At 38.4% G+C, this 27,883-nt stretch overlaps 5 protein-coding genes across 5 annotated transcripts; 1 reads left to right on the forward strand and 4 right to left on the reverse strand.

Moving 5' to 3' along the window:
- Positions 1-798: 798 nt before the first annotated feature.
- On the reverse strand, positions 799-3,752 carry LOC121755528 (ADP-ribosylation factor 2). The gene is made up of 7 exons (XM_042150829.1): positions 3,596-3,752; positions 2,454-2,623; positions 2,246-2,316; positions 1,960-2,079; positions 1,344-1,462; positions 1,185-1,266; positions 799-1,072 (listed from the first exon to the last, which is right to left on the reverse strand). Exons 2-7 carry the CDS (start codon positions 2,599-2,601, stop codon positions 1,067-1,069), a joined length of 546 nt encoding a protein of 181 aa, XP_042006763.1. The 5' UTR covers positions 2,602-2,623; positions 3,596-3,752; the 3' UTR covers positions 799-1,066.
- Positions 3,753-8,234: 4,482 nt separating this feature from the next.
- On the reverse strand, positions 8,235-10,324 carry LOC121755527 (1,4-dihydroxy-2-naphthoyl-CoA synthase, peroxisomal-like). The gene is made up of 9 exons (XM_042150828.1): positions 10,033-10,324; positions 9,810-9,932; positions 9,427-9,528; positions 9,304-9,342; positions 9,126-9,224; positions 8,948-8,995; positions 8,772-8,867; positions 8,578-8,700; positions 8,235-8,494 (listed from the first exon to the last, which is right to left on the reverse strand). Exons 1-9 carry the CDS (start codon positions 10,288-10,290, stop codon positions 8,378-8,380), a joined length of 1,005 nt encoding a protein of 334 aa, XP_042006762.1. The 5' UTR covers positions 10,291-10,324; the 3' UTR covers positions 8,235-8,377.
- Positions 10,325-10,602: 278 nt separating this feature from the next.
- LOC121756493 (signal recognition particle receptor subunit beta-like) lies at positions 10,603-13,830 on the reverse strand. Its single transcript, XM_042152050.1, has 6 exons — positions 13,492-13,830; positions 12,282-12,364; positions 12,090-12,176; positions 11,711-11,859; positions 11,498-11,629; positions 10,603-11,014 (listed from the first exon to the last, which is right to left on the reverse strand). Exons 1-6 carry the CDS (start codon positions 13,634-13,636, stop codon positions 10,825-10,827), a joined length of 786 nt encoding a protein of 261 aa, XP_042007984.1. The 5' UTR covers positions 13,637-13,830; the 3' UTR covers positions 10,603-10,824.
- A 7,760-nt stretch (positions 13,831-21,590) lies between these two features.
- LOC121753652 (2-phytyl-1,4-beta-naphthoquinone methyltransferase, chloroplastic-like) lies at positions 21,591-24,176 on the forward strand. The gene is made up of 7 exons (XM_042148885.1): positions 21,591-21,731; positions 21,849-21,913; positions 22,153-22,243; positions 22,790-22,878; positions 23,015-23,210; positions 23,534-23,633; positions 23,841-24,176. The coding sequence occupies exons 1-7, from the start codon at positions 21,591-21,593 to the stop codon at positions 23,939-23,941; spliced, it is 783 nt and encodes a 260-aa protein (XP_042004819.1). The 3' UTR covers positions 23,942-24,176.
- Positions 24,177-24,290: 114 nt separating this feature from the next.
- On the reverse strand, positions 24,291-27,269 carry LOC121753651 (lipase-like). The gene is made up of 8 exons (XM_042148883.1): positions 26,741-27,269; positions 26,555-26,649; positions 26,347-26,450; positions 26,148-26,248; positions 25,959-26,062; positions 25,221-25,658; positions 24,990-25,121; positions 24,291-24,690 (listed from the first exon to the last, which is right to left on the reverse strand). Exons 1-8 carry the CDS (start codon positions 26,996-26,998, stop codon positions 24,534-24,536), a joined length of 1,389 nt encoding a protein of 462 aa, XP_042004817.1. The 5' UTR covers positions 26,999-27,269; the 3' UTR covers positions 24,291-24,533.
- Between the last annotated feature and the right edge of the window lie 614 nt (positions 27,270-27,883).

Genomic DNA, 27,883 nt, shown 5'->3' on the forward strand with positions numbered 1-27,883 from the left:
GTTGATAAAAAATCTGCTTATCAACATATACGAAAACATAAATAAATTATCAAATTTCATCTTCCAAACGTCGTCGGAACATATGCAATTGAGATCTCGTTAGAATCCTTATAAAATTACCTTTAATTTGATATGCTTTTGGCGAAAAAGTTATTTAATCGAAAGAGTTATGCAAAATTAAAGTTTTGAGATAATTTTAATAAGAGAGAATTGACATTAATATTCTTTAATTTTATTTAATAATTATTTAAATTTAAAATATAATCCACTTGGCATTATATCAACCATTAGATCTCCTAATCTAATGGTTAAGAATTGATCTTAATTTTAAATTATTATTTATTAGCAATTGATTAGGGGTAGAAATGTCATTCCATTCTCCCATTCTATTCCACCATACCTAGTAGCCCCTAAATACCTAACCAAACACCTCCTAGGTCAACTTGTATAGTTAATGACAAACGGAGTACAAAATTCATTTCATAAGTTAGTTGAGGTGTTTTTTAAACAAGATTTTAAAAAGTGATGTTTAAAGGTTAATGTAATAAAGATGAAAGAGTAAAATAAGAGAAAGAATGAAGTTAATTTTAAAAAAAAAATACAACTCAACTATATTATAAAAAGAAGTACTAGATTCCTACTATAATGTAGAAATATTGATTTAAAAAATCCTTTATACACAGCCTGCAATATCCATTCTTAAATTCACATTAAGTAGGTTTATCTAGAAATGTTTGTTTAAATGAAGAAAAATTGTGGAGATAATAAGAAATAGAGTGTTTTATGCACTTCGCCAAGTCGTGAAGATCAAGTAGTTTATATAAGGGTGGGCAAACAAATAATAATCCAAAATCCTAGTCTGTGTCTGAATATTACATTCAAAACTAATCAAACATAGGACGCCATATAAAACAAACCATTCATTCTGATATAGAGACATTTTTGAAGGTCCTAAACATAAATGAAAAAACATCATCGTTTCAAAGCAATATATGGTTGAGAAAAAACTAGATGAACCTCGACAGTTTCCAGTATTAGCTCTCGCGTAAACAACTCCAAAACAGCTCTAAGCCTGTAATAGATTAGAAGAGTCAGAATCTGACAAAACTAATTGATAAAACGAAGCTCTATTTAAAGAACTCTTTCAATTAAATTTATGAGATGAATGTATCATGACTACTTGCCTTGTTAGCAATGTTGTTGGAGAGCCAGTCAAGTCCCTCATAGAGTCCCTCGCCAGAGGTGGCACAAGTGCTCTGGATGTACCTGGAAGCAAAGAAAAGCGAGTAAAAATCATAAAATCAGTGAGTTAAGTATTGATTTCACAGCTTAAGAATGCATACCAGTGGCGCTGCCTGAGCGAGTGTAGACCAAGCTTGTCAGTGATTTCAGCAGCATTCATTGCATTAGGAAGATCTTGTTTGTTTGCAAAAACAAGTAGTACAGCATCTCTCAGCTCATCCTAAATGAATTCGTCAGTAGTAACAGCCAATTGGTCAAGACAATGATATTATTTGGCCAATTAGAAGTGAGATATTATGATGTGCAAAATAGCATATCTATTTGCAAATATGAAAATCAGAAACAATGATAGTCACAGGCTCAGATAATACTTCACCTGTATATATTGAGAAGAATTTAATACCAACTATTTTTGCCTCTTGATAAAGGAAATGCATTAATTGGAAGAGTGTACTGGCTAAAGTTCTTCGAAAGAGAAAGAAATTACAGTGACAGCTTAAGTAGAACTTAACTTTCTGGACCAGATTATCAGAAAACAGAGCAAGTGAAAATTATCTCCAGAACCTTATAAAAAACAATAAACGTTCTTTATTATTGCCATGGCCTCATAAGAACTTTACTTTTAAGAGCAACTTCTTTTATTTTAGACTGATTTACATTCTTTCTACTCCTCCAAAGTTGAATTTGAATAAAATGCAAGAAAATAAGGAATATTACCTCATTCAACATCCTATGCAATTCATCCCTTGCCTCCACAACACGATCCCTATCATTGCTATCCACTACAAAGATGAGACCCTGAGTATTCTGGAAGTAGTGCCTCCACAATGGGCGGATCTGTAAGAGGATTTTGACACCATTATTCTCAAATATATGCAAGAATGTATTGTCAAAATAGTAAAAGCATTCACAAAATCTGTAATTAAAACTATTAAATAGAGCATGGAGATATCAATGTAATTTTTCAGTTTTAAAATAAGGTCAGACGTAAAAAAAATCTCACCTTGTCCTGACCCCCGACATCCCACACAGTGAAGCTAATGTTCTTGTATTCGACAGTCTCCACATTGAAGCCTGAAGAGCAATAGTAAGCCGAAGACAATGAGTACGGGGAATGTATTCATAATTCAAGACATGAAAGTGGAACCCTGCTGAATTTCAAATATTACATAAGTAAAAAGAACAGAGCCAAGTTACAAAAGAAACCGTACCAATGGTAGGAATGGTAGTAACAATCTCTCCAAGCTTGAGCTTATACAGAATGGTGGTCTTACCAGCCGCATCGAGACCAACCATCAAAATACGCATCTCCTTCTTGGCAAAAAGCCGGCTAAAAAGCTTTGTGAATGTCAACCCCATTTCCCTTTCTTGCTTTTGATATCTGCAAAATTTGACGCCCCAGTTATGCAATACAACAACAAAAGCATATATTCATATCAGATCATATAATTACGCAACCACAAATAGATGTAGTTATACTCTTACAGTGGGCCTACGTATGTATGCCCATTTATTGTCTACCAAATACCAATCACTTATACAAGGCATACATAATATGATCAGATTATTTGAATTCCATCATACCACCTATCTATAATCCTTTTAACATACTCTTACTAAAATATTAAGATTACCCGCAGTAAGCCTTCAATCAAAGTCATTATTAGTTTTAAAGACACTTCATGAACTGAATAACAAGGAACCTAATAGATAAATACAGTGGTCCGAAATGTGATCCCAGACTGTACACATTCCAGAATGCAGGTAGCTACACGATCAACCCCATGGAACTACTACAACCCAAGGAAACAAAAACCATAGAAAGCGCTTGATAATACAACTATTGTAGCTAACAGAATCAACATCATAATGAAACAAATACTATATCAAATCCAAAATCAGAATCCAACACATCCACGACACAACATTTCACAGTTACCAGATTCACAAAACACAGATACGATTACGAAATTCATGAAATAAATCCATCAGATCGGTATGATGCTCTAGATCGGATCAGTCTCAGAAACCGATTCAGGATGAAACACAACAGAACACAGTTAAGTCGACCAAAAACAAATGAGATCCCGCGGCGGATGCATCTCCCCGTGTATCAACCCCAAAAAACCCAACAAATCTCGATCCCAACATAACGAAAATCAAAAATGCAGCACAAATAAGACCTCAATCAACGATAATCAGCTCGATCTGAACGAAAACCTCATTTCCTCCTAACCGATTCATTAAAATCGCAGATCCGATATATCACAACAAAAAATAAACCAAATCACAAAATTCAACCAAAATTAGAGCATCGGTGCACAAAATTAGAAATAGCGGGATCATCTCGAACCTTGGAAGGACAGATTTGGCGCAGGCGCTAGAGAGAGAAACTGTGTTCCTGCTGGCGCGAGAGAGAGAAATGTGGAGCTGCCTGAGAACCACGCGAGATACTAACAACAATACTCGGGAGGAGGATTGAGAATCGTCAACCAATGATTATTTATATTTGATGCGCTCCATTTACGAACGAAGTACCTAATTTGCCACTGGAAACTAGCTACAATTATGGGATTGCCCCTCGTTTAATAATCTGCTTCATTCGCATCCTGCCGTTATCATAAATAGATACACTGATATTAGGCTTGCACACGGTTCAGGAACCGGCCCGTCTAGGGTCCCGGCGGTTTCGATTCCGGTTCAAAAAACCGCCGGTTTCGGCCTGAACCGGCGGTTCGGCCAAATTTTTTTTTTTTTTTTTGCATTTTTCGATTAAATTACGACGTCAGCGTGTAATATTTATTCAACTTAAAATTAAATTACATTTCACTTTCGAAAGTTGTATCATCATATACAGTGTTCCCCTTTTTCGTAGGTGAGTTTTGGTGATGAGACAGCTATTTTGTTTTGCATTAATTGTATTTGTTTATGCATGAAATGCGCGTAAATAAAATTCAAAAAAGTACGATGAAAGTTGCAATTTTATTGAAATTACACGTTTACAAGTTACAACAATTACAAATCGAAAAATTTAAATACAAGTTACAACAATTACAAATCGAGACTACTAGTCAACAACGAAGCTAATTAAAAATGACAAAAAAGACTTAGAAGTTCTTATTAAAAAAATTATAAGTATATATACTCTTAATCGGCGAAGGAGATCTTTCTACGTAACTAAATTAAGGACACCTTTAGCAATTCAACTTTAAATGTTGAGTTTAGTCTAACAATCAACAATTATAGTAGAATTGTCAAAAGTTTCCCGGATTTAGCCGTATAGAGATATCTACTTCATCGACTAGAGTATATACAAATACAATTATGTAATTATATTTGCATATTTTTAAAATAGAAACAAATGGGAAAAAAAGAAATAAAGAAAAAAGGACTTGATCTAAACTTAAATTTTAAATTTAAGTTGAGATGCTTACGTATCCCCAATGCTCATTTGCATTAGGGAATCAAAGCCCAAGTAGTTCTCTTACCTTACTTACCCATTTGGCTTGGCCGGCGGCGGTTTACGGTTGGCCTACGATTCATCCCCGGTGAATTCATCTTGTGATCCCTCCTGACGATCATCCCAATCATTTTCTTGTTCTCAGACGTCGGCTTTGGCCCAATCATCAAGTAACATCACGGCTTCCACATTTTTCGCCAAGAGCTTACTTCTTGATTCATCCAACACACGCGAGCCAACACTAAAAGCGAACTTGACGGCAACAGTGGAAGCCGGAACAAAGAAAATCTTCTTGGCCATTGACGCAAGGATGGGAAAATCTTTCTCGTGGGTTCCCCACTAATCGAGGACGTCGATTTGGGAGGGAGGAGTAGGACCTTCATCACCAAATGAAAAGAGTGAATCGAAATATAAATCCAATTCACTTACCATACCTGAGCTCCTTCCGCCGGTGCTGTAGTTGTATAGGTCGGCTAGTTGGGACGCGGCGTCGGGGTCATCATAATCGGCTTGAAATGCAAATCCATAGTTATGTGTGGAGGAGGGGGGTCTTCTTACTTGGTGGGTGTTGTTATATTTGGTTTCATATTCGGTGTAGAGAGCGTGCAAGTTATACTCGAAGGTTTGTTGGACAATTGATCGGTTCGGGAGGGTTATTGGAAAGGTTTCTGAGAGGTCTACTCCAAATTCGTCACTGGTATCGGATTGGATTGCTTGAAGGGGGCCAAGATCAATTGAACTCAAATTGTTATAATAAAACTCCAAAATCCTAGAGGTACCGTCTAGTTTCCATTTTGGATCCAATACCTTTGCAATAAAAAACACGGTTGGAACCTCACTGAAATACTTGAGCCATTTTTCAATCATGTAATATAAGACACACATTAGCTCAGGGGAAGAGGAAGCATTTTTCATTGCAGTTTTAAAACCAAGGGATATGTACATGCAATGCTCTAAAACACGAACAACAGTGCAGTAATAAACACCCGACAATTCAACAGTGGCATTTTTAAAATTTTTAAACAATTTAAATAAAGCCACACTGTGTTCCCAACAACTATGCGAAAGATATAAATCATGAACGGGATAGGTTCTATAAAAATCACATAAAGCATCTTTATGTGTCAAAGTAGAATTCAGACAATCATATGTCGAATTCCATCTATGAGACACATCCATAGTAAAATTCGTATACCTAACATTCTTTTGATGGCAATATTTCTTCCATGCTTTGCCAATAGCTGGCTTTTGATGGATTAATCTAACTGCAGTTCTAATAGGAGAAACATGCTTTTGCCATAATTCAAGCGCATCTTGTACACATAAATTTAAAATATGACAAATACATCGTTGATGAAAATACTTACCTCCAATTACCGGTGTACAAGCTGCAATCAAATCGCCAATACTTGCGGTGCTGGCAGTTGCATTATCAAAACCGATAGAAAATATCTTGTTGCATAATTGAAACTCATTTAAAACTTGTATAATCAAATAAGCAATTTCGGGTGCAGTGTGTGGAGTTTCAAATTCTCTAAAACCTATTAATCGCTTGTTTAAAGTCCAACTATTAAAGTGAACTGTAATGCCCATGTATGAATGACGGTTAAAACAATCCATCCACACATCGGAACATATGTTCACTCTGTGGCCCAAGTTGACTAAATAACGTGATAATTCTACCTTTTTCTCCAAACATTGCCGAACGGTAGATCGTTGCACGGTCATTCTACCAATTAACATCAATTTTTTTGTCATCATAAACGTTAAAAGGAAAGTGCTTCATTGCCGCCCATCTAGTCATAACATCAGAAAAAAAAAATTTGATCATATTTAAACAGAGGCGTACCTGACGAACCCGAGCCGCCGGGCCCGGGTTGGAAGTTGAGTTGGGTTTGGGTAGAGGTAGTGCAGCATTCTACCAGATGATTCGTCACCAAATGGCGCCGGAGGGTGCCATATCCTCCACCACTCGCAAATTTGTACACTTTATCGCAATAGTTGCAGTAAGCATGAAACGCCGATGTCTCTTCTTGAGAGGTCGGATCATGAGGACTTGGAATCACCACCGGGACCTTCTTGTAGTGTTTGACAAAAATGTCAGATTTCAAAGCTTTTGCCGTGTTAGTGGGTGAAGGAGGGGGAGGCATCTCCTCATTTCTGTCGGTGCTAGACGGAATACGAGAATGAGATCTATCCTCGTTGGTGTCCGAGTCCGACGATATACCAACGTCGAACTCGTCAGCTTGTTGGGAACCACCTCCCCTACCCCCCATTGTTGCATTTCATCGAGTAGCATGGCGGTCCTATGATCTTCTTCTATCTACAAATATTATATAAGTTGAAGTTATAAGAAGTATGAACGCAAAAAAAATTATGAACTCAATTTTATGAAATTATGAAATATGAATTGGAAAAATAATTTTTCATTACTTACTTGCATGCGTTCAGCCTGTACTCGGGACATCTCTTTCATAATTTCTCGACGACTAGGTCGCCTTGATTTTGAGGGACGACTAGTACTTTGATCTTGAGCAATAACCCTTGCCCCGATCCACCACGAGAAGAAGACATATTGAATTATTGATGAATGAAAGTAAAGTAGTATGGATGAAATACGTATGGAGTATTAAATAAGTGGTAAAGTACGAGCACAATAACAAATATAGTAGTGAGAGTGTGAGTCGAGCGAGACTAGTGCGTATTACAATGTAGAAACTAGTAAACAACTTGAGCAATTAGAGAGAATGAGGAGAGAATAGAGAAATGGAGATTGAGAGAAGGAAATCCTTGTTAACACAAGAATGTGGTGAGTAGAAATGAGGGGGAAGTGGGGTATTTATAGGAGTAAAATAGGAAGAAAAAAAAAATTCAAATTTTGAATTCGGCCCGAACCGGCGGTTCAAGCATAAATCGGCGGTTCGGTCCACGGTTTTGCACCGAAAACCGCCGGTTTCTGACCGGTTTTGCAGTCCTACGCACTGCAGCCTATGCCCTACGCCTGAAAAGTAGTTGGAACCGGCGAAAACCGGCTAAAACCGCCGGTTTTCTGAACCGTGCCTGAAACCCTACAGACCCTATGCCGGAAAATTACCGTTTGAACCGTTGAACCGCTGGTTCATGGTTCACGAAACCTTTGACCCTTAACCGGCCCGTTGGAACCGGCAAACCGCCGGTTCCGGTTCCGGTTCATGAATCGGCGGGCCCGAACCGGCGGTTAACCGCCGGGCAGGTTCGGTTTGTGCACACGCCTAACTGATATAAGATAAAATTTATTTTCATGATGGTAATATATTTAATGAGTCCCCTAATAAAGTATTTATTGTGTTTATTTTTCCTGATTGACTATTGAAAATAATTCTTCTAGTGCGAAATACGTGTAGTATTGGGCTTAAAATTAATGATTTGATGATTATACTGCAGAATTTTAGGACATCATGTAAAATTCATTTTATTTGTTTTTTGATGCAGAAAAACTATTGAAAAAACAACATTAACTAACTACTACAAACAATTTAAAAGGCAAAACCAATTAAAAAACAGAAGAAAGACATTTTCCAAACAAGGTCATACACATGAAAATGGAGCATTTCTCAAATCTTTACAGAACTCAAAAAATTTGTATTTCTCAACGAAGGCATGTAGAAAAACTTGCTGCAGAGCTCCAAATACCAATCATGGAAGCCTTGGAAATTTTGAGAAATCTGGTTTCCTTCGCTCCAAATACGCGTCCTTCCCTTCGTTACCCTCTTCAGTCCCATAGAAAAGGAGCGTAGCGTCTCCTCCAATTTGCTGAAAAGCACTAGCATTACACACAAGGACTATGCAACTACTATCTTTGATTCATGAAAAGTGCAATGTTTTTCCAAAAATACCTGAAGCCCAGCATGTCCATCATCAGCTGCATTGATGGCAGCTTTGCACAACCGAACTGCCATAGGACTATTCCTCAGAATCTCTCTGCACCATTTAACTGTTTCCTCTTCCAGCTTCTCCAGCTGATCAAAGAACGGTGCTTCAAGGTTATGTTTAATGGCATTTGTTAATGGCGTTTTGAGGGAAATCTTACAGGAACAACGGTATTGACAAGCCCCATTTTCTCTGCTTCATTAGCATTGTAGAACCTCGTCATGTACCACATTTCACGTGCACGTTTTGGGCCAACCTGTGTAAAACGGATATGTTCATGAGTTTCCTCTTCTAGTTAGTACATGAAAATAGCAAAGAGGCTGTTCATTTGAGTACCAAACGAGACATTATTGAAGCCCCATAGCCTGCATCAAAGCTTCCAACCTAAACAGTTTGAATCAAGAACAAGCAAATAAACTAGACGAACACAATCATGAGTAAGAAACATTGGCTTGTGCTCATGGATGGTGGCTGTGAGTTTCTCCTCATCTCAAAGAAACCAACATATGACTACCTTCGGGCCCGTCTGACCAAAAACAGCATTATCAGCTGCGATTGTTAGATCACACACCATTTGAAGCACATGTCCACCCCCTACTGCATAGCCCGCAACCTTGTCATTCATAAAAGAGACTTAAATTAATAGCATTGCAAAGTTACATTATAGTTAAAAACAGGTAAATGGAGTTTACCATTGCTATAACTGGCTTAGGAAGGCGGCGGATTTGAACCTACATTTCAGTCATGATCAATGCGAAAATAATGAACAAGATTAGTACTAATCAGGCCCTAAATCGATAAAACTCTTATCCTACCTGAAGGTCTAATACATTGAGACGTCCGAAATTATCATAATCAACGTAACCATCTTTGCTTCTAAGTGCTTGATCCCCTCCACTGCAGAATGCCTTTGTGCCCTGCACAGTAGTTTGTATGCACAAAATGAGTTCATTTCATAAAGTGATGACTAGCACAACATTTAATAACCGCACCTAATGTTATTGATTAGTAGTAACCAAACCAACTATAACTGAAACCTTTTTCAGTGTTTGGACCGAAATCTTCGTTCAAGCAATGCATAGACTGAATATAGTAACACTATTTTTTCAAATTGAGTATAATTTCAGTCAATAATATTCTCCAAAACTTCATGATATTTGGTAAATCGAAAAACAACAATGCTATTGCCTATTGCTACCTTCCCGGTGAGGATGATGACTCCGATTGAGTTGTCATCTCTGGCATCATTGAAAGCACGAATCAGCTCCTTCACCGTTTCAGGCCTAAACGCATTTCTCCTCTCCGGCCTATTGATTGTAATCTACGCCAATACAATATACGTACACAGATTAGTCAATAAACGAAACTATTAACAAAATTTGTGAAAGCGATCGTAGTTAAAAAATTAGAACTGAGATTACCTTAGCAATGCCTTCTCCAACTGCCTTCTCGTAGATAATGTCGGCGAAATCCTTACCGGAATCGTCGATCGCCGGTTTCCACGGCGGGATATGAGCTGGTACGGCTCCGTGCACCCGATGGTACGTGTCGTCGAATCCGGAGCTGCAGGCGGACATGCCGAGGCAGTGAGTGTGATTCGATTCCGGAATGAGATGCCTAGAAACAGCAAACATTCTTCGATGGACTGCTTTAGCAGCTTCTGCAGAAATTCCCGCCATCGACGATTCCGTTGGAGAAATTGGTAGAGTTGAAATCGGGAAATGGAAAAACGGTGTGTAGCAGATAAGATAAGATTTATTAAAATAAGTTATGGGAGCCAAATTACAGTATTGCCCTTGCTGATATACTCTTATTTACCAAATGAACTGAAGCAAATATCGAATTCGGTTTGATTAATTTGGTAATTTTGAATGTCAATTTGAAATGGAGTTAGTAATTTTAAATCATAGTGATTACATCCATTTCTATCTTAGTTAATACTCTCTATTAACCACATAAACTGCCTAGGACTGAATTTATTAAAAATAACATTTTGAGGGGGAAAGGGCTCATAAAATTATATCCTAGAAGCATATTAAACATTTTTCATACAATGGTAGTACACAATTGCCATAAATATTCTGTAATTGGAAAATGAAGATATGAGATGATACATCAGAATATTGTCTGTCCTATTGAACTTGGCTCTTCTTGCCCTCATCTCTGCAGATTTCACTCCTTTTACATAATCACAACCATACTTCTAAATTGCTTCAAGCTTTAACATAATCTCTGATAAACTGCTCTAACTGAGAGATGTCACCAGTTGAACCAGACGCTTCTGCGACTGAGATTTTGTTGACGCACTGATGAAATGCAAAAGCTTCTCCAGGTACCCCCAGTGAGTATTCATTAGCAATGTCGGCTGAAGATAATGCTGTTCTTGACGCACGGAGCTTGTCACTGATCACAAAATGACAAGCATAGGAGGAAATGAGACGATATGATTCATAATGAAATATCATTAACATATATTGTAGAAGGAAGCAATGCAATGGCAATGAGTATGCAATCAAGTAATAACTTAAGAAACATCTAGTGGGAGCTACTATCATCCTTCATTAGCTCTAACCAAGTTAGAAAGATAAAAGAGTGTAACATCATCCAGTTACACACTTCATCTTCATCAAAAACTCGCAAACTGTATATGCAATGATCTAATTTAAGCCCATTTGCCTCAGACTCATTGCGTTGATTCGACGTGTATGAAATTTTCTAGAGTGTGGATAAACACCAGCATTCGTCTACTTTTATACCACATAATTAGTTTAAGATGATATTTCCTGACGACTTTTGGGGGCAGGGGATTTCTTCATCAGAGAGACATCGTGGCATAGCAAGAAGAAGAGCCAACATAAAAGATGCGTGAAAATAGTTATATCTTACATTTCCTTCTCAAGCTGTTTTCTGATGAAATCTTTTGTGTGTGCTGTAACTTTGTCTACCTTGTTGCACAAGAGTAGCAAAGGGATCTTTCTCTTCACGACACTAGCCTTTGTCAAAATATCATAGAGGTACCTGCATTAAACTAAAAAACATGAGATGTCATCATGATGAGCCTCTGCAAGATAATGTTTAGAATCCAAATATAGTACGTACTCTGAAGCAGCACGAACATTAGGTAGGAATTCCACAGCATCTACTACAAAAACTATTCCAGCTGCATGAGGCAAGAACTCATCTAGTTTGGGTTTAAGACGTGAGTGCCCAGGAACATCTACAATGTGAACTGGCTTCACTTTTCCCTTCTGCAGCACGTGACCGAATAATATTTAGTTCAATAAATATTATTATTATTATTATTATTAAGGGAAAAGAGAGAGTAAATGGGTATATTGCAAGCTGCATACAGCGAAGTAAGAGACTCTGGAGTAATTTCTGTATGAAAAATGATATTGCTGTAAGAGACACTACTTAAGCATGTTTGAAGATTTGATTCAACCTCACTTTTCAGAAGGACAAAAAAAGAGTACATAACCTTAGTTGTCTCCGAATGTAGTACAAATGTTTCTTCATTAGGTTCCATTGATGTCACAGTACCCTGATGGGAGGAGCCATCCCGAAGCTGGAGTGGGATAAAATATTAATAGATCAAACTTTTAACGGTACTCAGACTCGAGAAAAGAGGAAAAGAATCTAAATCATCTAACACTCTTTCTTGCATATTTACCTGGTAAAAAAGAACTGTTTTTCCACTTCCACTTAACCCAGTGAGCACAATAGTATTTGAAGCCCTACGCTTGAAAAGACGAACTGCACCCACAAGTATTTCATATAAATGAAAAGACTGCACATATCCAGACACATGCAACTGAAGAAACAACCAAGAACGTGGAAAAAAATAACATGTTTGATGTGCATTACAAATTTTCAACCAAAGGTTATTTTATGAGGCAGTTCACCTCAGACAAAAAACGTCCTTTTTCCGTACACTGATTAGATGTTTTACATTTTCCCTATTACAGATGCAATCAAACTCAAAGCATAACTGAAACGTTGTACAAGAGATATCTACTGTGTCCTGTCTTGAGAATCGCAATTGAACTACTATTTTATAAAAACTGTCGGTTGCTCGAATCTCATTTGAGTTTGATTCATGAAGCATAATGAACTAAGCTTTGACACTTTTATAAATTGATTAAATTAAGATCTCAAGTTCCACTCCGTTTGTTAGGATATCCACAACGCATGTCCTTTACTCCTTTATCAGTCCCTTAGCTAGCCTCCACATCACTTTTTACCCCACCCCTTACTTAAGAAACAACATCAACAACACATCATTCATTCCTCTAAAGTGGATAGGTAATAAAGTAGATAAAGAGAGAAAAAAAAGTAGAAAGGTGAATAAAGTAGAGAGAATAAAGTAAGACCGAGAATGAAGCAGGAAATAAAAAGTGAGATAAATATTACTTCCATGTATGGAAATGACTCAAATATAAAAGAATTTACCGAAATGGAAAAATGACTCAGCTATGAAGGAACAAAGGGAGTATTTTATATTCCAATTAAATTAAATCTAATTTAATTGAAATACAAATTTCATTAAAATTTAAAATCAAAAACAGTTTAAAAACAAAGCTCATCGCACCAGTCCGTGGGCATCATCGCAACTCAGTTCACATATTCAAGCTGCCTAAAATTGGCATGACGCTGTGCACAATGCAAAAGCGCAAGTATGAAATCAATTGACTACCATACACGACTAATGGAATCAATCATAATATCGATCGCTAAACAAAGGAGCAAACAAAAGATCGATTACAACTTACAGAAAAACAACATGCACAAACACAATGCTACACGAGCAATAAGGAAAAAAAACAGAACGCAAAATTCACTTCGAATAGAAAAAAAAGGGTTAAGGTTTTGAGTCAGCTTACTGATTAAGAAGAACCATATGGTGAAAATGAATACTCCGATAGCACTGTAGAGCTGCGTTGGAGGAATACTCTGCACGAATTCGTGTGCATCATTGTGTAACTGCTGCAATTGGATCTTCAGATTCTCCAAATTCTTCTCATCCATGGCCACTAAAAATGAAAATTGCTAGATTGTTAACCTCGAGAAGAGATCAACCAGCAACTTTCTGTGTAACGAAGGAACAAATCGCGAAAGTTGAGATTTCTCCGCAAAACAATAGAACCCTAATTGAGGAGATCTCAGGCGATGGAAATCGGAACTTTCACCGCCAGTTAATACCCTCTTTTTAAAATTAACTATGTGGCTTTCAATTGCCCCATCATTTATTGTTAGGGGAAATTACAACACATTATAAAATATTTTACCAGTGAAAAATATTTTAACTTAACATAAATTATAGTATAAAATATTTTACTAGTTTTAAATTTATACATTCGGTTAAATCCTTCTTAACACCGTTCCTGAATATTTCGTAAATAATTGGGCTAACTTAAATTAAATCAGTATTCCTTGTATAAACTAAGCTCGCCGTATTAAATATCTGGATTTCATTAAAAAAATCATTACTACCAATTAGTTATTTACCCGTGAAATTTTAATAGTTGGATTTAAGTAAAAGTTATTTTCAAATTAATTAAGAGAAATATGAAATTAAATATTTTGATTTATTTATGGAATTAATCTTCGGATTAATTTATGAAGAATATAATGTAATCTTCGAGTTAATTAAGGAAAAACCTCGATGAGAATAAATCAATTCCTTGATGACTTTATTCTCTAGTAATTAAATCTTTTCTATTTAATTAGTTAAGACCAATCCTTCGAACCGAATAGATCCAGGATGAGTAAATCTCTTGAATTAACTACAAGCCTCAAGAAATTAATCTCCAGATTAATTAGTCCATGAATTTAATTAAATAACTTAGTAATCTCGAGCCTTTAAAGAAATTAGAATGATCAGCTGAACTTTATTTCACAAAGAATTCAATAACCTCGAGCCTTTTAAAAGAAAACCTCCAAGTGTTACTATGATAGACTCGAAAATTTTTAGGATATTATTGTTTTTTTGGAAATGTATCTACTGATTATCTTCGTACTCGATTGTACATATAACTCTGAAATTGTAGGTGGAGCAGCGAAATGGTTGAGTGGTGCCGTTGAGAGAAGACATTGATCTACTCATGATAAACTCTTAGAGCATCTCCAGTGGGCGGACATCCCACTAGGACATCCCAAAAACACCTCATGCCACGTCACTAGGACTTCCCATCCCACTGCCACGTCACTAGGACATCCCCTCCTATGTCCGCCCTTCCCACTAGGACATCCCGCAATAAAAAAATTCATACATTTACAAATAAAACAATTTACATTTACGGAAATCAAATTTGACGTCAACCCCTCCGAGTCCAAACCTCATACATTATTCGAAAAAATTACGGGAAAAATTAACAACTTCATCGGAAAAATTAACAACTTCATCGGAAAAAACATATATGATTCGAAAAAAAAATTGCATACTAATAAAAAAAAAACTTCATACATTATCACGTCAACCCCTCCGAGTCCAAACCTCTTCGATGATATCCTACTGAAGTCGAACATGGGCATCTGTTTGCCGCATGTCGGCAAATGCACGCAGCCGCGTGACCTCTCCATGAGGTACCCCCATATTCACATTCGCGGTGGCCACGCCGTGACTTGGACCTGCACCCGTATCATCTTCGTTGGTCCACTGAGTCAGTTCCGCAGCTTCATTTTCGACAATCATGTTGTGCATTATGATACATGCGTACATGATATCGCCGATGTTGGGAATATACCACTGCCGTGCAGGACCCTTCACAACCGCCCACCGACTCTGGAGCACACCAAATGTCTGCTCCACATCCTTGCGCGCTGCTTCCTGACGGCTCGCAAAGTATGTCTTCTTTTGTCCGAGCGGATGCTTGATTGACTTCACAAAGACGGGCCAGTTTGGGTATATCCCATCCGCCAAATAGTACCCCATATTATGCTGGTTGCCGTTGGCGACGAAACTGATGGCGGGACCAACGCCATTGCACTGAGCGTTGAACAGGGGCGACGACTGGAGAACGTTGATGTCGTTGTTGGACCCGGCGACTCCAAAATAAGCATGTCATATCCACAACCGGTAGTCAGCTACAGCTTCAAGGATCATCGTGGGATGCTTGGCTTTGAAGCCGGTAGTGTACATCCCCTTCCAGGCGGCGGGGCAGTTCTTCCACTCCCAATGCATACAATCTATGCTGCCCAACATCCCAGGGAACCCGTGCACCGACCCATGCATATCTATCAGCATCTGGCAGTCTTCGGGGCTCGGACTCCGAAGATACCGCTCCCTGAATATCGCTCTCACGCCCGCGCAAAAATTCTGCAGACACTCGACGGCTGTCGACTCGCCAATGTGGAGGTACTCGTCGAACATGTCGGCCGCGCCTCCATACGCCAGTTGTCTGATTGCGACAGTGCACTTCTGCAAGGGCGTGAGTCCGGGTTTGCCAGCTGCATCCTCTCTGATCCTAAAATACAGGTATCTTCTCTCTAAAGCACCCACGATGTGCAGAAACAGCGGACGATGCATCCTAAAGCGTCGCCGGAATAAGGCTTCCCCAAAACGCGGTTGCGGAGCGAAGTAGTCCGCATACAACCGAATATGTGCAGCAATGTGGTCACGGGGTACTTGAGTTCGACGATGGATCGGCCGAGGTACCGCCGCCTGCTGCCGCCGCTGCAACCTCTGTTGTAGCAGCCTCTCTATCGCACCTTCAACAGCGACCTCCAACTCATTCTCGCTATCACTTTCACTAGACATTCTAGATATACTTGAAATTAGAGATGTAGAGAGAGTAACTTGTTAACACAAGTGGTGCGAATGAAATAAAATTCGACGAGCCGTATATATAGAGTTTAAATAAAAAAATTTAAAAACGGGACGTCCGACCGGACGTCCGACTGGACGCCACAATGGCGGACGTCCGCCCGCTCGTCGCGCCGACGTCCGAGGACACCCGACTTCCTCACGGGACGTCCGTATCCGACCCTAAACGCCACAATGGCGGCCGTCCCGGTCGCTCGTCGCGACGTCCGACCGGATGTCCGACCGGACGTCCGCCATTGGAGATGCTCTTAGAGGCTCGTGATCCATACATGGTACCGTGTTCATTTGTTCCACTGTGCTTTCAAAACAAGACTTAGTTCTATCTTTATTTAAATACTCTGATGATATGATATTGTATGACCATATATTTTATTTGAGTCTTCACAATCCAATATGTCTTTATCCAAAGTATTAACATTTGACTTATCATAAACGTGGTTTCGATTCTTGTTTCTATTTCTTCTTTTCTTTCTCCTCTTGAAATCTCACCCCTAGTTGCGGTCTCCTGAGCTTTTTCATTTCTAGCAAAGTGCGATCATGACAAGATAGTGAAGGTGTCGTCGCGGACGGTGATGCGAAAAAGGGTGAAAGCGGGGAAGTGAGGAAACGAAAAGTCCTACAATAAGAAATTAGATAAGTCATAACTCATACTCCTAGTTATATCAATAATTTAAAAATTGACAGGTGATTTGAGATCGAACCAGACATTTTTTTGGTTCGCAGCAGACAAAATATCAACTTGTTTTAATTCTGGTCCGCAATAGCCTATATGTACACCTTATTGACTTAATTAGACCAGACAATATGGTATTTAGCATTGGGTTTGAGTTTTAAACATTAGTTCAAATTGTTACATAGTTATGTGTGATAGTACTATACAATTTGGATTCGAATAAAAATATCATATCTGTTGTTTTAAGTATGTAGGTGATTAGCAACCTATGAGCATGGGTTAGTTATCGATTTACTTCGAATAGACTAGTCCATAGAGCATATACCAATATTCAAAGAACTCCTAATAAAAATAAAAATAAAAATAAATAAAAGGAAAAAAAAGTCTACTATACATACACTAAGCCTATACAACGTTGGTGGCAGGCAATGAAAGTATAAAATTGCAAGTCTACTATGTGAAATGAAGGATTTGTTTTAGATGTAGGATTAAGTTACAATTTACTAATACTAGCTTCGCATAGTTGGTAGGGCCGGCAAGTCGTGCGGATTGGGTCGTTATCGGGTCAACCTGATAATGACCCAACCCAATAAGGCCTAACCTGAACCCGACCTGTTAAAGAAACTGTAAATCCGAACACGAACCCGACCTGCTACCTTCAAATCCGAACACGACCCGCACCCGACACGAACCCGTTATCGACACGATATAATATGGGTTGACACGACACGATAACAACCCGAACCTGATATTACACGATTAAAACCTAATATTACACGATTAAACCTTAATTTTTAACCTAATTTACACAATTAAAATTCGTTTTATACTATTTAAACCTAATTTATAAGAAATTACAACATTAAAGTAATATATATTTTTTTAAATTATAATAAAAATAATAATATTATTTCTTAATGGGTTACCCGTATCCGACCCGCATCCGACCCGAACCCAACCCGAAATTATCGGGTTCTTAATGGGTCAACCCGATAAGGACACGGATCCAATAAGACTTGACCCCAACCCAATAATTTCGTGCGGATTCGTGTCGGATTATCGTGTCGTGTCTAAAATTGCCAGCCCTAATAGTTGGTTAGTTTAGCAGACCGAACTCTAAAATCAGGCCAGGATAATTGACTTCTCTATTACAATTAGATCAAGTAGAAGCACATATCAATAGATTGATACATGAAAACTGCATAACATAAAATTATATTAGGCCTGTTTATAATATTGTGTTGGTGTTAATATAACAATTAAGTTTTATTTAGATACATGAACCACATGATATTTTGATCATGAATAGTCACTAGACCAACTAGATTGTCCCGTATAAATAATAACTACGCTATTAATCCACAAATAAAATCTAGATGATGCTATCGAGCCGAGATAAAATAAATAAAGGAACTACTCCTTCCGTCTCATAATAAGAGTCATATTTTGTTATTTCGGTTTGTACCACAATAAGAGTCACATTTCACTTTTACCATAAATGATAAGTAGGTCACACATTCCACTAACTTATTTCACTCACATTTTATTATAAAATCAATATAAAAAAGTAGACTCCAATTTCACTAACTTTTCCAACCCACTATTTTATACTCCCTCCGTCTCATAAAAATATGTGTACTTTTCATTTTCGTCTGTCCCACAAAAATATGTCATTCCATTTTTGGAAAGTTATATCAATTTAATAATGTAGATCTCAGTATCCATTAACACTACTTTAACTGACATTCTTCTCCCCTCTCTTACTTTACCATACTATTATCCTCCTCTCTCTCTTACTTTACCAATTTTATCTTAATTCTCATGTCATATCCATTGCCTATATTTTTATAGGACGGAGGGAGTATATTTCTTAAATCTGTCCTGACACTAAATATGACTTCTACTATAAGACGAAAGGAGTATCAAAGTAGTATATCAATTTAGACTAGAAAAATACATTGTACAATACAATAATAATTTCATTGGTGTAATTAAATCATAACTGATCACTTCTCTTCTTACACAACGGGAAAAGTTATCCAATAATGCATACATGAGACATAATTATTGTTACGAATCAATGTGGGAGAAGACTGAAGTTTTACAACACGCTCCCACATGAGTGGACCAAAAAATGAACATCAAACTTTCACATGCTCAACAAAGAGATAGGCAAAGATATCCAATATCGATTGGTACTTGCTCTGATAACATGTAAAAATGAGTCATTCACCCCCTTAAAATATCTCATAAGAGAGAAAGGTTATCCAAGAATATATAGATAAGACATGATCATCATAAAGTTGAAGTGGGACAAAATTAGGGGTATTCAACAAGCCCCCTGCACGTGTGAGCTGGAAGGCACATCGGATTTCAACACATGCAGAAAAAGAGATCCACGTCGACTTGGCCCCAGGTCTGATACCATTGAATAGATCATTTAATTACTCCTTTCAAAGGCCTCAAATGGAGAATGGTTATCCAACATATAAATTAGACATGATCATTACGAAGCCAATATTAGACAGAAATATGAATTTTTCAACAACACGCTATGGATCCGAATGAACATTAGAGTTTCACATGCAAAATAAAAGGATTCATATTGATTTGAGCATGAGACAGTTTTGATCGCCTCAGACGTGAGTTATGCTCATATGCTATTAAATTATTTATGAAAGTTATTCTTTTAGTTATATTATTCCACAATCCATAATGACAACCCACTCAACTTGGAAAGGAATAGCATAGAGATAAAATAATTCAATTCAGTCTAATAATGCAAATATTAAATTCCCTAGGGGCTAGTTTGAAAATAGAGACCATAACAATTAACTAACTAAAGTAATATTATTGGCTGGTGTGCGTACACTAGACATCACCAAACCGAACCGGCCCGGCTGAACCGGCCCGGAACCGTCACCGGCGGTTCCGACGGGCCGGTTCAGGTTCATGAAATTTGCGAACCGTAACCGGCGGTTCCGAACCGCCGGTTTTCACCGGAACCGGCGGTTCCGAACCGGCGGTTCACCGGTTCCGACACCTTTTCAGGCTACCACCGGCCTAGACGTAGCCTTTTCAGAAACCGGGTCAGAAACCGCCGGTTTTTGTCAGAAAACCGTTGACGAAACCGGCGGTTTCTGACCAAAAACCGGCGGTAAACCGGCGGTTCCGCCGGATTTCAAAAATTTGAAATTTTTTCTTTTTTTTTCTTTTTTTAATCACATTTTTCCCCTATAAATACCCCCTCATCTTCATTTTCTACTTACCCCATTCTTGTGTTGATAAGAATTTCTCTCTCAATCTCAATTTCTCTATTCTCCATCCTCTTTCTCTCAAGTTGTTTACGTTATTTGCGCTCATAATTTACTCACGTTGTTCTTGTTTACGTTAATATCACATAAACACTACTCTCTATTCTCTACTTCCAATTTCCATAATATCATGTCTTCATCTCGTCGTGGTGGTGATCGGGGCAAGGGAATTGCCCAAGATCAAAGTGACTCTCGTCGTCGTCGTGCCCCTTCTAGAGCACAAGTTGCGGAGGAGGTGGGAAGGCGAGCCACAAGATGGCCTATTGTGGAAGGCAACGTCTTGGACGACCGAAGAAGTAGGCTCACCGGACAAAACATGGAAGCCACCATGTTACTTGATGATTGGTGCTCCGCCGAAATTAGAGACCAAGAACCGGATTGGGACAAACTAGTAGTACAACCCGACCAAGACTACTTCCCCGACGAAGAAGAGTAGGCGCCAATACTTCCGATCAAGCCAAATAGGTAAGCAAGGTAAGAGAACTACGTGGACTTTGATTCCAAAATGCAATTGAGCATTGAGGATACGTAGGCATCTCAACTTATATTTCAACTTAAATTTTAAATTTAAGTTTAAATTTAAGTTGAGCTCAAGTCCTTTTCCTTTATTTCTTTTTTCTCCCCTTTATTTCGAATATGTAATTTTGTAAATTGTAATGAAGACTTTAAGTCTTTTGTAATTTATAATTTTGAAGTTGTAATTTCTAATTTTTATGTTGTAATTTGTAAATTTTAACTTGTAATTTGTAATTTTAAAGTTGTAATTTGTAATTTTGAAGTTGTAATTTGTATCAATAAAATTACATTTGTACATCGCTTCATTCTAATGTTATTTACGCAAGTTTTTTTACATTTTAAACTTGAATTACAATTTACAAAATGCAAAAAAAAAAAAAAAAAAAATCAAAACGAACCGCCGAACCGGCCCGGAACCGGCCAATCACCGGCGGTTCCACGGTTCACTTGAACCGGCGGTTCCACGGTTCACGAACCGGAACCGCCACACCTTGGCCGGGCCGGTTCAGGTTCATCAATTTATTGAACCGGAACCGGCGGTTCCGAACCGTGAACCGCCGGTTCCGGAACCGTGGTGACGTCTAGCGTACACCCGCAACTGATCTCGTATAAAACGCCAATTAAATTGAAGAGATTTTCAAAACGAAGGTGAAAATGGCTACTACACTTCAATTTGCTCTTCCCTCCATCGCTGGGCGCCGCCGCCGGCCGGATTCGCGCTCCATTAACAGACCGGTCAGGTGCGCAGCTGACCGGCAGGCGCTTTTTAACCGCATTGCACCTGTTTATGATAACGTGAGCTCCTCCATTTTGCTATGCTTTATTTTGGTTTCATTTCGCAATTTAGCTCGAGTTTGTGATATTTTCCGTCATCTCAAATTGAATATTGGTTTATAAGGGTTTCGTTTGCAGTTGAATGACTTGTTTAGTTTAGGAAGGCATAGAGTGTGGAAGAGGATGACTGTTTCCTGGAGCGGGTATATTTTCTGCTTCCCTCTCTCTAATATTGAATTTTTTGTATATTTAGGAAGGCTATAGATATGGATAATTGATAAATTTATGCTTGCAATATGTCAATATATAATTGCAATTTGATGCATGATCACATATTGTGGCTAAATTAAGCAGAAGTTCCCAATTTGAAATATGAAGTTTGAATTTGTTAGGTTTGAGTTTGAATGTTATGAAAAGTAAGGTTTTATATATGTGAAAACAGAGTGAAAGAAGGAGATACTGTGTTGGATGTTTGTTGTGGAAGTGGGGATTTGGCTTTTCTGCTATCTGAGAAAGTTGGGATCACGGGAAAGGTTTGCTTTCCTCCCCATCTTCTCCACCTTCTTTATGTTTACAACTACTTTTCTTTCCATCTAATGATCTAATCCTTAGGTGTATTTAGCTGTCTGTTTGCCAGCTGAGATTTGAAGGTGTAATTGCTATGAAATTTGATCAGACTGACTCATACCTGACCGAGGCACTATGTCTAGAGTTGGTTGAGTTTTGGCAGGATTTAAGGGTTTGATTTGATGATCTATCAAGATGTAATCTGGTGAACTGTTTTGAGATGTCGTCGATGTGTAAATAATGTTTATATCGATGTGGTCTTTAAATTTCTCTTTGATCTTGACATACCAAGCCTGGTCAAAATCTTGTTGTATAATAGTGTGTCATTATCTTCATCAAGCCTAATAGTTAATAGGTTTAAAAGTATTTAGACTCCCGAAATTTACGGGCATTTTGGCCTGTCGAGCTGGATAGCTCGTGCTAGGGGCATCTTGTGACTCATTTTTGGATCCATGCATAGTTTATGCGAGTTATAAGCATCTTAAATTCAGTTTCACTGTTGATACTGCTAGGTGATTGCTCTCGATTTCTCAAGGGAGCAGTTACAAATTGCTGCAAGCCGCCAGAGTGAACGATCAAAGGCCTGTTACAAGAACATCGAGTAAGCATATCCTATCTCACAGCTAAAATTTGAAGATGGAAAATATGACCGAAGTGTTCCTTGAAGCTTTATGTCTTTACTTGAATCCCCTTCATGAAATTTGATTCACCCCTTCATGAAACTTGATTCATCCTAGGTGGATTGAAGGAGACGCAGTCGAGTTACCATTCTCAAAATCCTCGTTTGATGCCGCAACAATTGGCTATGGCTTACGGAATATTGTGGATAGGAGAAAAGCTATGGAGGAGATGTATAAAGTTCTGAAACCTGGTTCAAAAGTATCTATTCTTGACTTCAACAAAAGCACTAGCTCATTAAACTCTTCAATTCAGGTGTGTATTTACTAAAAGAATTTTCTAGTCCAATATTTTTCGTTCTTTCTGGTATCATAAGCCTATGTCTATTTTTTATTTCTGAATTGAAGAGTTTAATTAAGAAATAACTAAAGAACAACTCCTAAATAAAAGTAAGTCTTGGTAGAACTTCATCAATTTCTCTAAGCATCTATCTCCAACAATAAGCTAGCAAATTCTGTCTCTTGCACGTCCACCTAGCTCTGGTTCTCTTAAACGACCATTTAAACTACGTTACAGTTGTGTGTATGTGTATTTTTGAATTTCATTAAACATCTTTAGGCCATCTTGCTTTTTTTCAGGATTGGATGATTGACTACATAGTGGTTCCTATTGCAAGTGGCTATGGCCTAGCCAACGAGTACCATTACTTGAAGAACTCAATCAAGGAATATCTGACGGGTATATTTCCTATATCGTATGTCTATATACACTATTTAAATTGGATTGAGGAATCTGAAGCAGAAATGGTGATGTTTGGCAAAATCTACTTCAGTGAGCAACTGCACCTATGCAAAGCCATGGGAAAAAAATCTCATTATCAGTTTATCGACTGTTAGGAGGAAGATCAAACATGATTCATTAACTATTGATTGTGTTCTGTTGCAGGAAACGAGTTGGAGAAGCTAGCTGGAGAAGTGGGCTTTTCTGAGGCCAAGTTCTATGAGATCGGTGCAGGGTTCATGGGGAATTTGGTGGCGACCCGTTAGGAAGGTTCCATTGCCAGTCTGTTCTTCTCAAACTGTATCACGTTTTTTACATGTTTTTTTTAATAGTTGAGTGCTGCTGTAGATAGGTTAAAATATGATATATACATACATCAGCCTCCCCACAAGCACAACACCCTTGGCAATTTTGTGCCTATGCATAAGTTAGTGCTTAATCTATACTAAAATCTGTTTGTATCACTTCATTGATGAATGAAAATGTCTAGATTTACACCAATTACACATGATGAGGGTGTGTATTTTTAAGAATAAAATTCTGTAGCAGCTAATGTTATTCAATAGTTTGTTAGAATTAACAGTTAACAATTACATACAAGTATAAATGTTAGGATTTGAGACCAACAGATGTAGTTAAATCCAATATTTCAACAATACTGTTACATCCACTAAGAAACAATATTGTTAGAATGGCTATATAGGTAGGTACAATGGTAAATGTAGAATTTCTGCTAATCTGGCAAGCAAACATCTCTGCACTATACTTGCTTTCCCAGCCCAGCTACACTAGAGAAAGAAAGGAAAAAAAGAGATCAAAAAATATATCAAATCTCTACCAATTCTCTTCTTTCATATGCTATTGACTTAGTTGATTTGGCATCGTTGGCTTCTTCCTGAATGCGTGCTTCCTGCATCGTTCAAAAATGCTGTCGTACATCAAATCAAACTGAAGCCCAGCTCTCTCCCGGTTAATAATGAAGAGGATGTGATCACCTTCCACAATCTTGTAATACCTGCAGACCACGTCTCATACACATCTTAATCGGAACAAGAAGTAATGCAACTAGGAAAGGTAGAGTAGTAGTGAGCAAGATATATAATACTCCATCAATCCCAATATGATTCTTGAATTTTCATTCTTGGATGAATTTCTCTAAGATGATGAATGAATATAATAAGAAATGGGCTTTAGTCATGTCAAATGAGAATGCAGGAGAAGCTAAGACGCGATTATTCATGAATAATCACATCTGAAGCAGCAAGAAAGGCATGCGTTTTGTAGATGAGACAAGAAGGGGAAAGAGGCACGAACCATATGCCTGGTTGTAAAGGCTGGCATTCTGAATCTTTTACCACAAGGTGATTAGGATGCTCGACTGGGAGACGAGGGTGTGTCATGGATATGGTGTTGAGCGCTCCGTCATTGTCCCACCACTCTTCGTCTCTGTAAGAAAAATTCACCGCATTAGGCCATAATTGTGTGAATCTTGATACTGCACGGCATGAAATGAGAGTGGACGACCATGATCAGCTCAGCACTCACCGGTAGCCCTTGTAAGGAGGGGGGACGTCAGGAGGGTAACGCCACACACACATCTGCAAAACTCGGATAAATAGTAGAGGGTGTATTCTAAGAAGGCCAGATGGGACTGTGATGCCCATGACTTTCGTCGTCTGTTTGGTGGCGTAGCTGAAGTAGTATGTGTCAGGGAACGTCTGCATATAGCTGTTCAATCTTATCGACCCTTGGATTGTGAGATCGGGAAGAATCCAGTCTCCGGATGCAAAAGGGCCGGTCTTCCCCATGAGGCAATTGACAAGACCCCAAATGCCTATCTGCTTCCAAGACATGTTGTAATGATTAAACCCAAAATTATAGTAGTTCTTCAGCCACTGGATGTCAAACCAGTTGTAGAGAATCACTCCTATCCGGCACAGCTGCAGCAGGCAGACGGGCTTCAGTGACTTCCCATCTTCTGGCCTACAAACAATCAACGTTTATGAGAAATCAGGAACTGCTTGGCCACTTCTATTCATCAAAGTGCTATTTCGCAAAATCAGACCAAGAATTGGATTCAATGTCCACATATCCTCTACTTCATACACCCTTATGCAAACAACAACTCAACAATGATTCCAAGTTGTAGAAATTAAGCATATAACTAATAGGAAATCAACGAAAAAATCAATCTCGTTGCTATTTTACTCAAAGGGAACATAGTTCATAAAGAGATGATAACTAATGTATATGTTCATTATTTCAACAATGATGAGAACTTACTGAATTCCATCCAAATAGGCTCTCGTTGTGCCATTGAATGCTCCAGACAAGGACGTTATGCTCAGCACCCAGTTTGGAGAAGTGTTTTCATATCCCTTAAATGCCTGAAATTGAACTAAAACTTATCAGCAATCCAAATTCAAGATTGTTTTATCATTCAACTCACAACAAATTCATCGAAAACTGTACCTTATCAGCAAGCATTTGCTGCAAGACTCGAACAACTTGCCCACCAGCCGAATGCCCCACAAAGTGAATGGGGTGATCCTCATCCCATTCAGGGTAATGCCCTACACACCACAGATTGCAAGTAGAAACATCAAACAAGAGATCAAAGACGAGAACGTCTTGTTCTTTCACAGACCAAATATGGGATCAAAGTTTTCACCTTCCTCATAAACTCTTCCAAACTGAGTGTGCCCACAAGCCTTGCTATGTTCCTCACCATAATCAACTTGCCCTCCTTTAAGGTAGTAGAACAATTCTCTAGCCCTAAACCCGACATTCAATCAATTGCACAAATTAACAATCAATCAAACCAACAAATATAAGTGAAAAAAGGGGCACTTTTGAAAACATACTGAGACAAAACCAACCTGTCATATATGCTAGTTAATGAGCCTAAATCAGGGACAAGAACCCTCTCATCTTTCTTCTCAGCTCCAGCAAAATAAGACAGGCCTCCTAATTTCTGTTAAAACAGTTGCAAAGATTCAATCTTGAAATACTTTACAAAAAACTTCAAGAAAATGGAACCCCCAATCAGCAGCATACACACATACCCCTTTCCCAAAGCCAAAGATGCCATGAACTAGCACAATTGGGGGCAGATCATCTGCAAAAATGGTGGATTTCTGCTTTTCAACCTCATCATTTTGCAAGCCACTAGCTAAATTAGGCTTGAAAAACAAATCATTTATTGTTTGAGACATATCGCCAGCCACAGCCGTGCTAAAAATGTAGAACCCAAACAACAAATGCACCAAGGAGCTCACAAACAGCTCCAACAGTTGTAGACTTGACACCCACCACCTAAACATCCTCTCTCTCTCTTGATCAAAAGAGAATTATGTGTGTGTGCCAGTGGACACACAGATGAAGTAAAAGCAATGTCTTTTGAGCCTTCTACAAGAATAAATTCAAGAGAAGGCTCTCAAACATAAAAAAAAAACAAATCTTGAATCAAGAAAAGGCCATCTCAAGAATCAAGAAATGAAGGAGAAAGAGGTGAGAGGAATTTCTTGAGGGACCCTTCCTGTTAAAAGAATGTGGTGGTGGAATGAAACGAGTTTCTTATTTAAGGCATGCAGAAAAAATGATTCTTTACTTCCATTTTTTGAGCTCCTAAATTTCATTTATTAACCTACCTTTCACCCATTTTCTTGAATCGTCAAAGCTGCTATATCTACGTGGCCATATTTTATCGGATGCCAGAGACATTTCCGCAATTGAGCGGACCCCACACAAATTGGAAAACAAGACAAGATTGTTCCAGAATCCAGACGATTTAAAATTCTGTGAGGAAAGAAGAATGTTGAGTTTTTAGGGTGCCACGTCAGCGGGAAAAGGGTTGTTTAGAGCATCTCTAATGCCCGGATGTCTCACTCGGACATCCACTAGAACTTCCCAAAAACACCTCCTGCCACGTCACTAGGACTTCACATCCCACTGTCACGTCACTAGGACTTCCCCTGCACAATCCGCCCTTCCCATCGCCCTTCTCACTATGACTTCCCGCAATAAAAAAAATCACAAATTCACAAATTCGCATTTCCGCTAGAGTTTCCCTCCAGTTCGGCGGGAAACGTCGGAGTCTGCGACTCGCTCGTGGCGGGGGAGTTCCTGTCGTTCTCCATTAAGTAGAAATGAAATTTGTAGTAAAAGAAGAGAGAAACTTGTTAACACAAGTAGTGCGAATGAAATGA

The sequence above is a fragment of the Salvia splendens genome, chromosome 11 (genome assembly GCF_004379255.2).
Source record: "Salvia splendens isolate huo1 chromosome 11, SspV2, whole genome shotgun sequence".
NCBI lineage: Eukaryota > Viridiplantae > Streptophyta > Magnoliopsida > Lamiales > Lamiaceae > Salvia > Salvia splendens.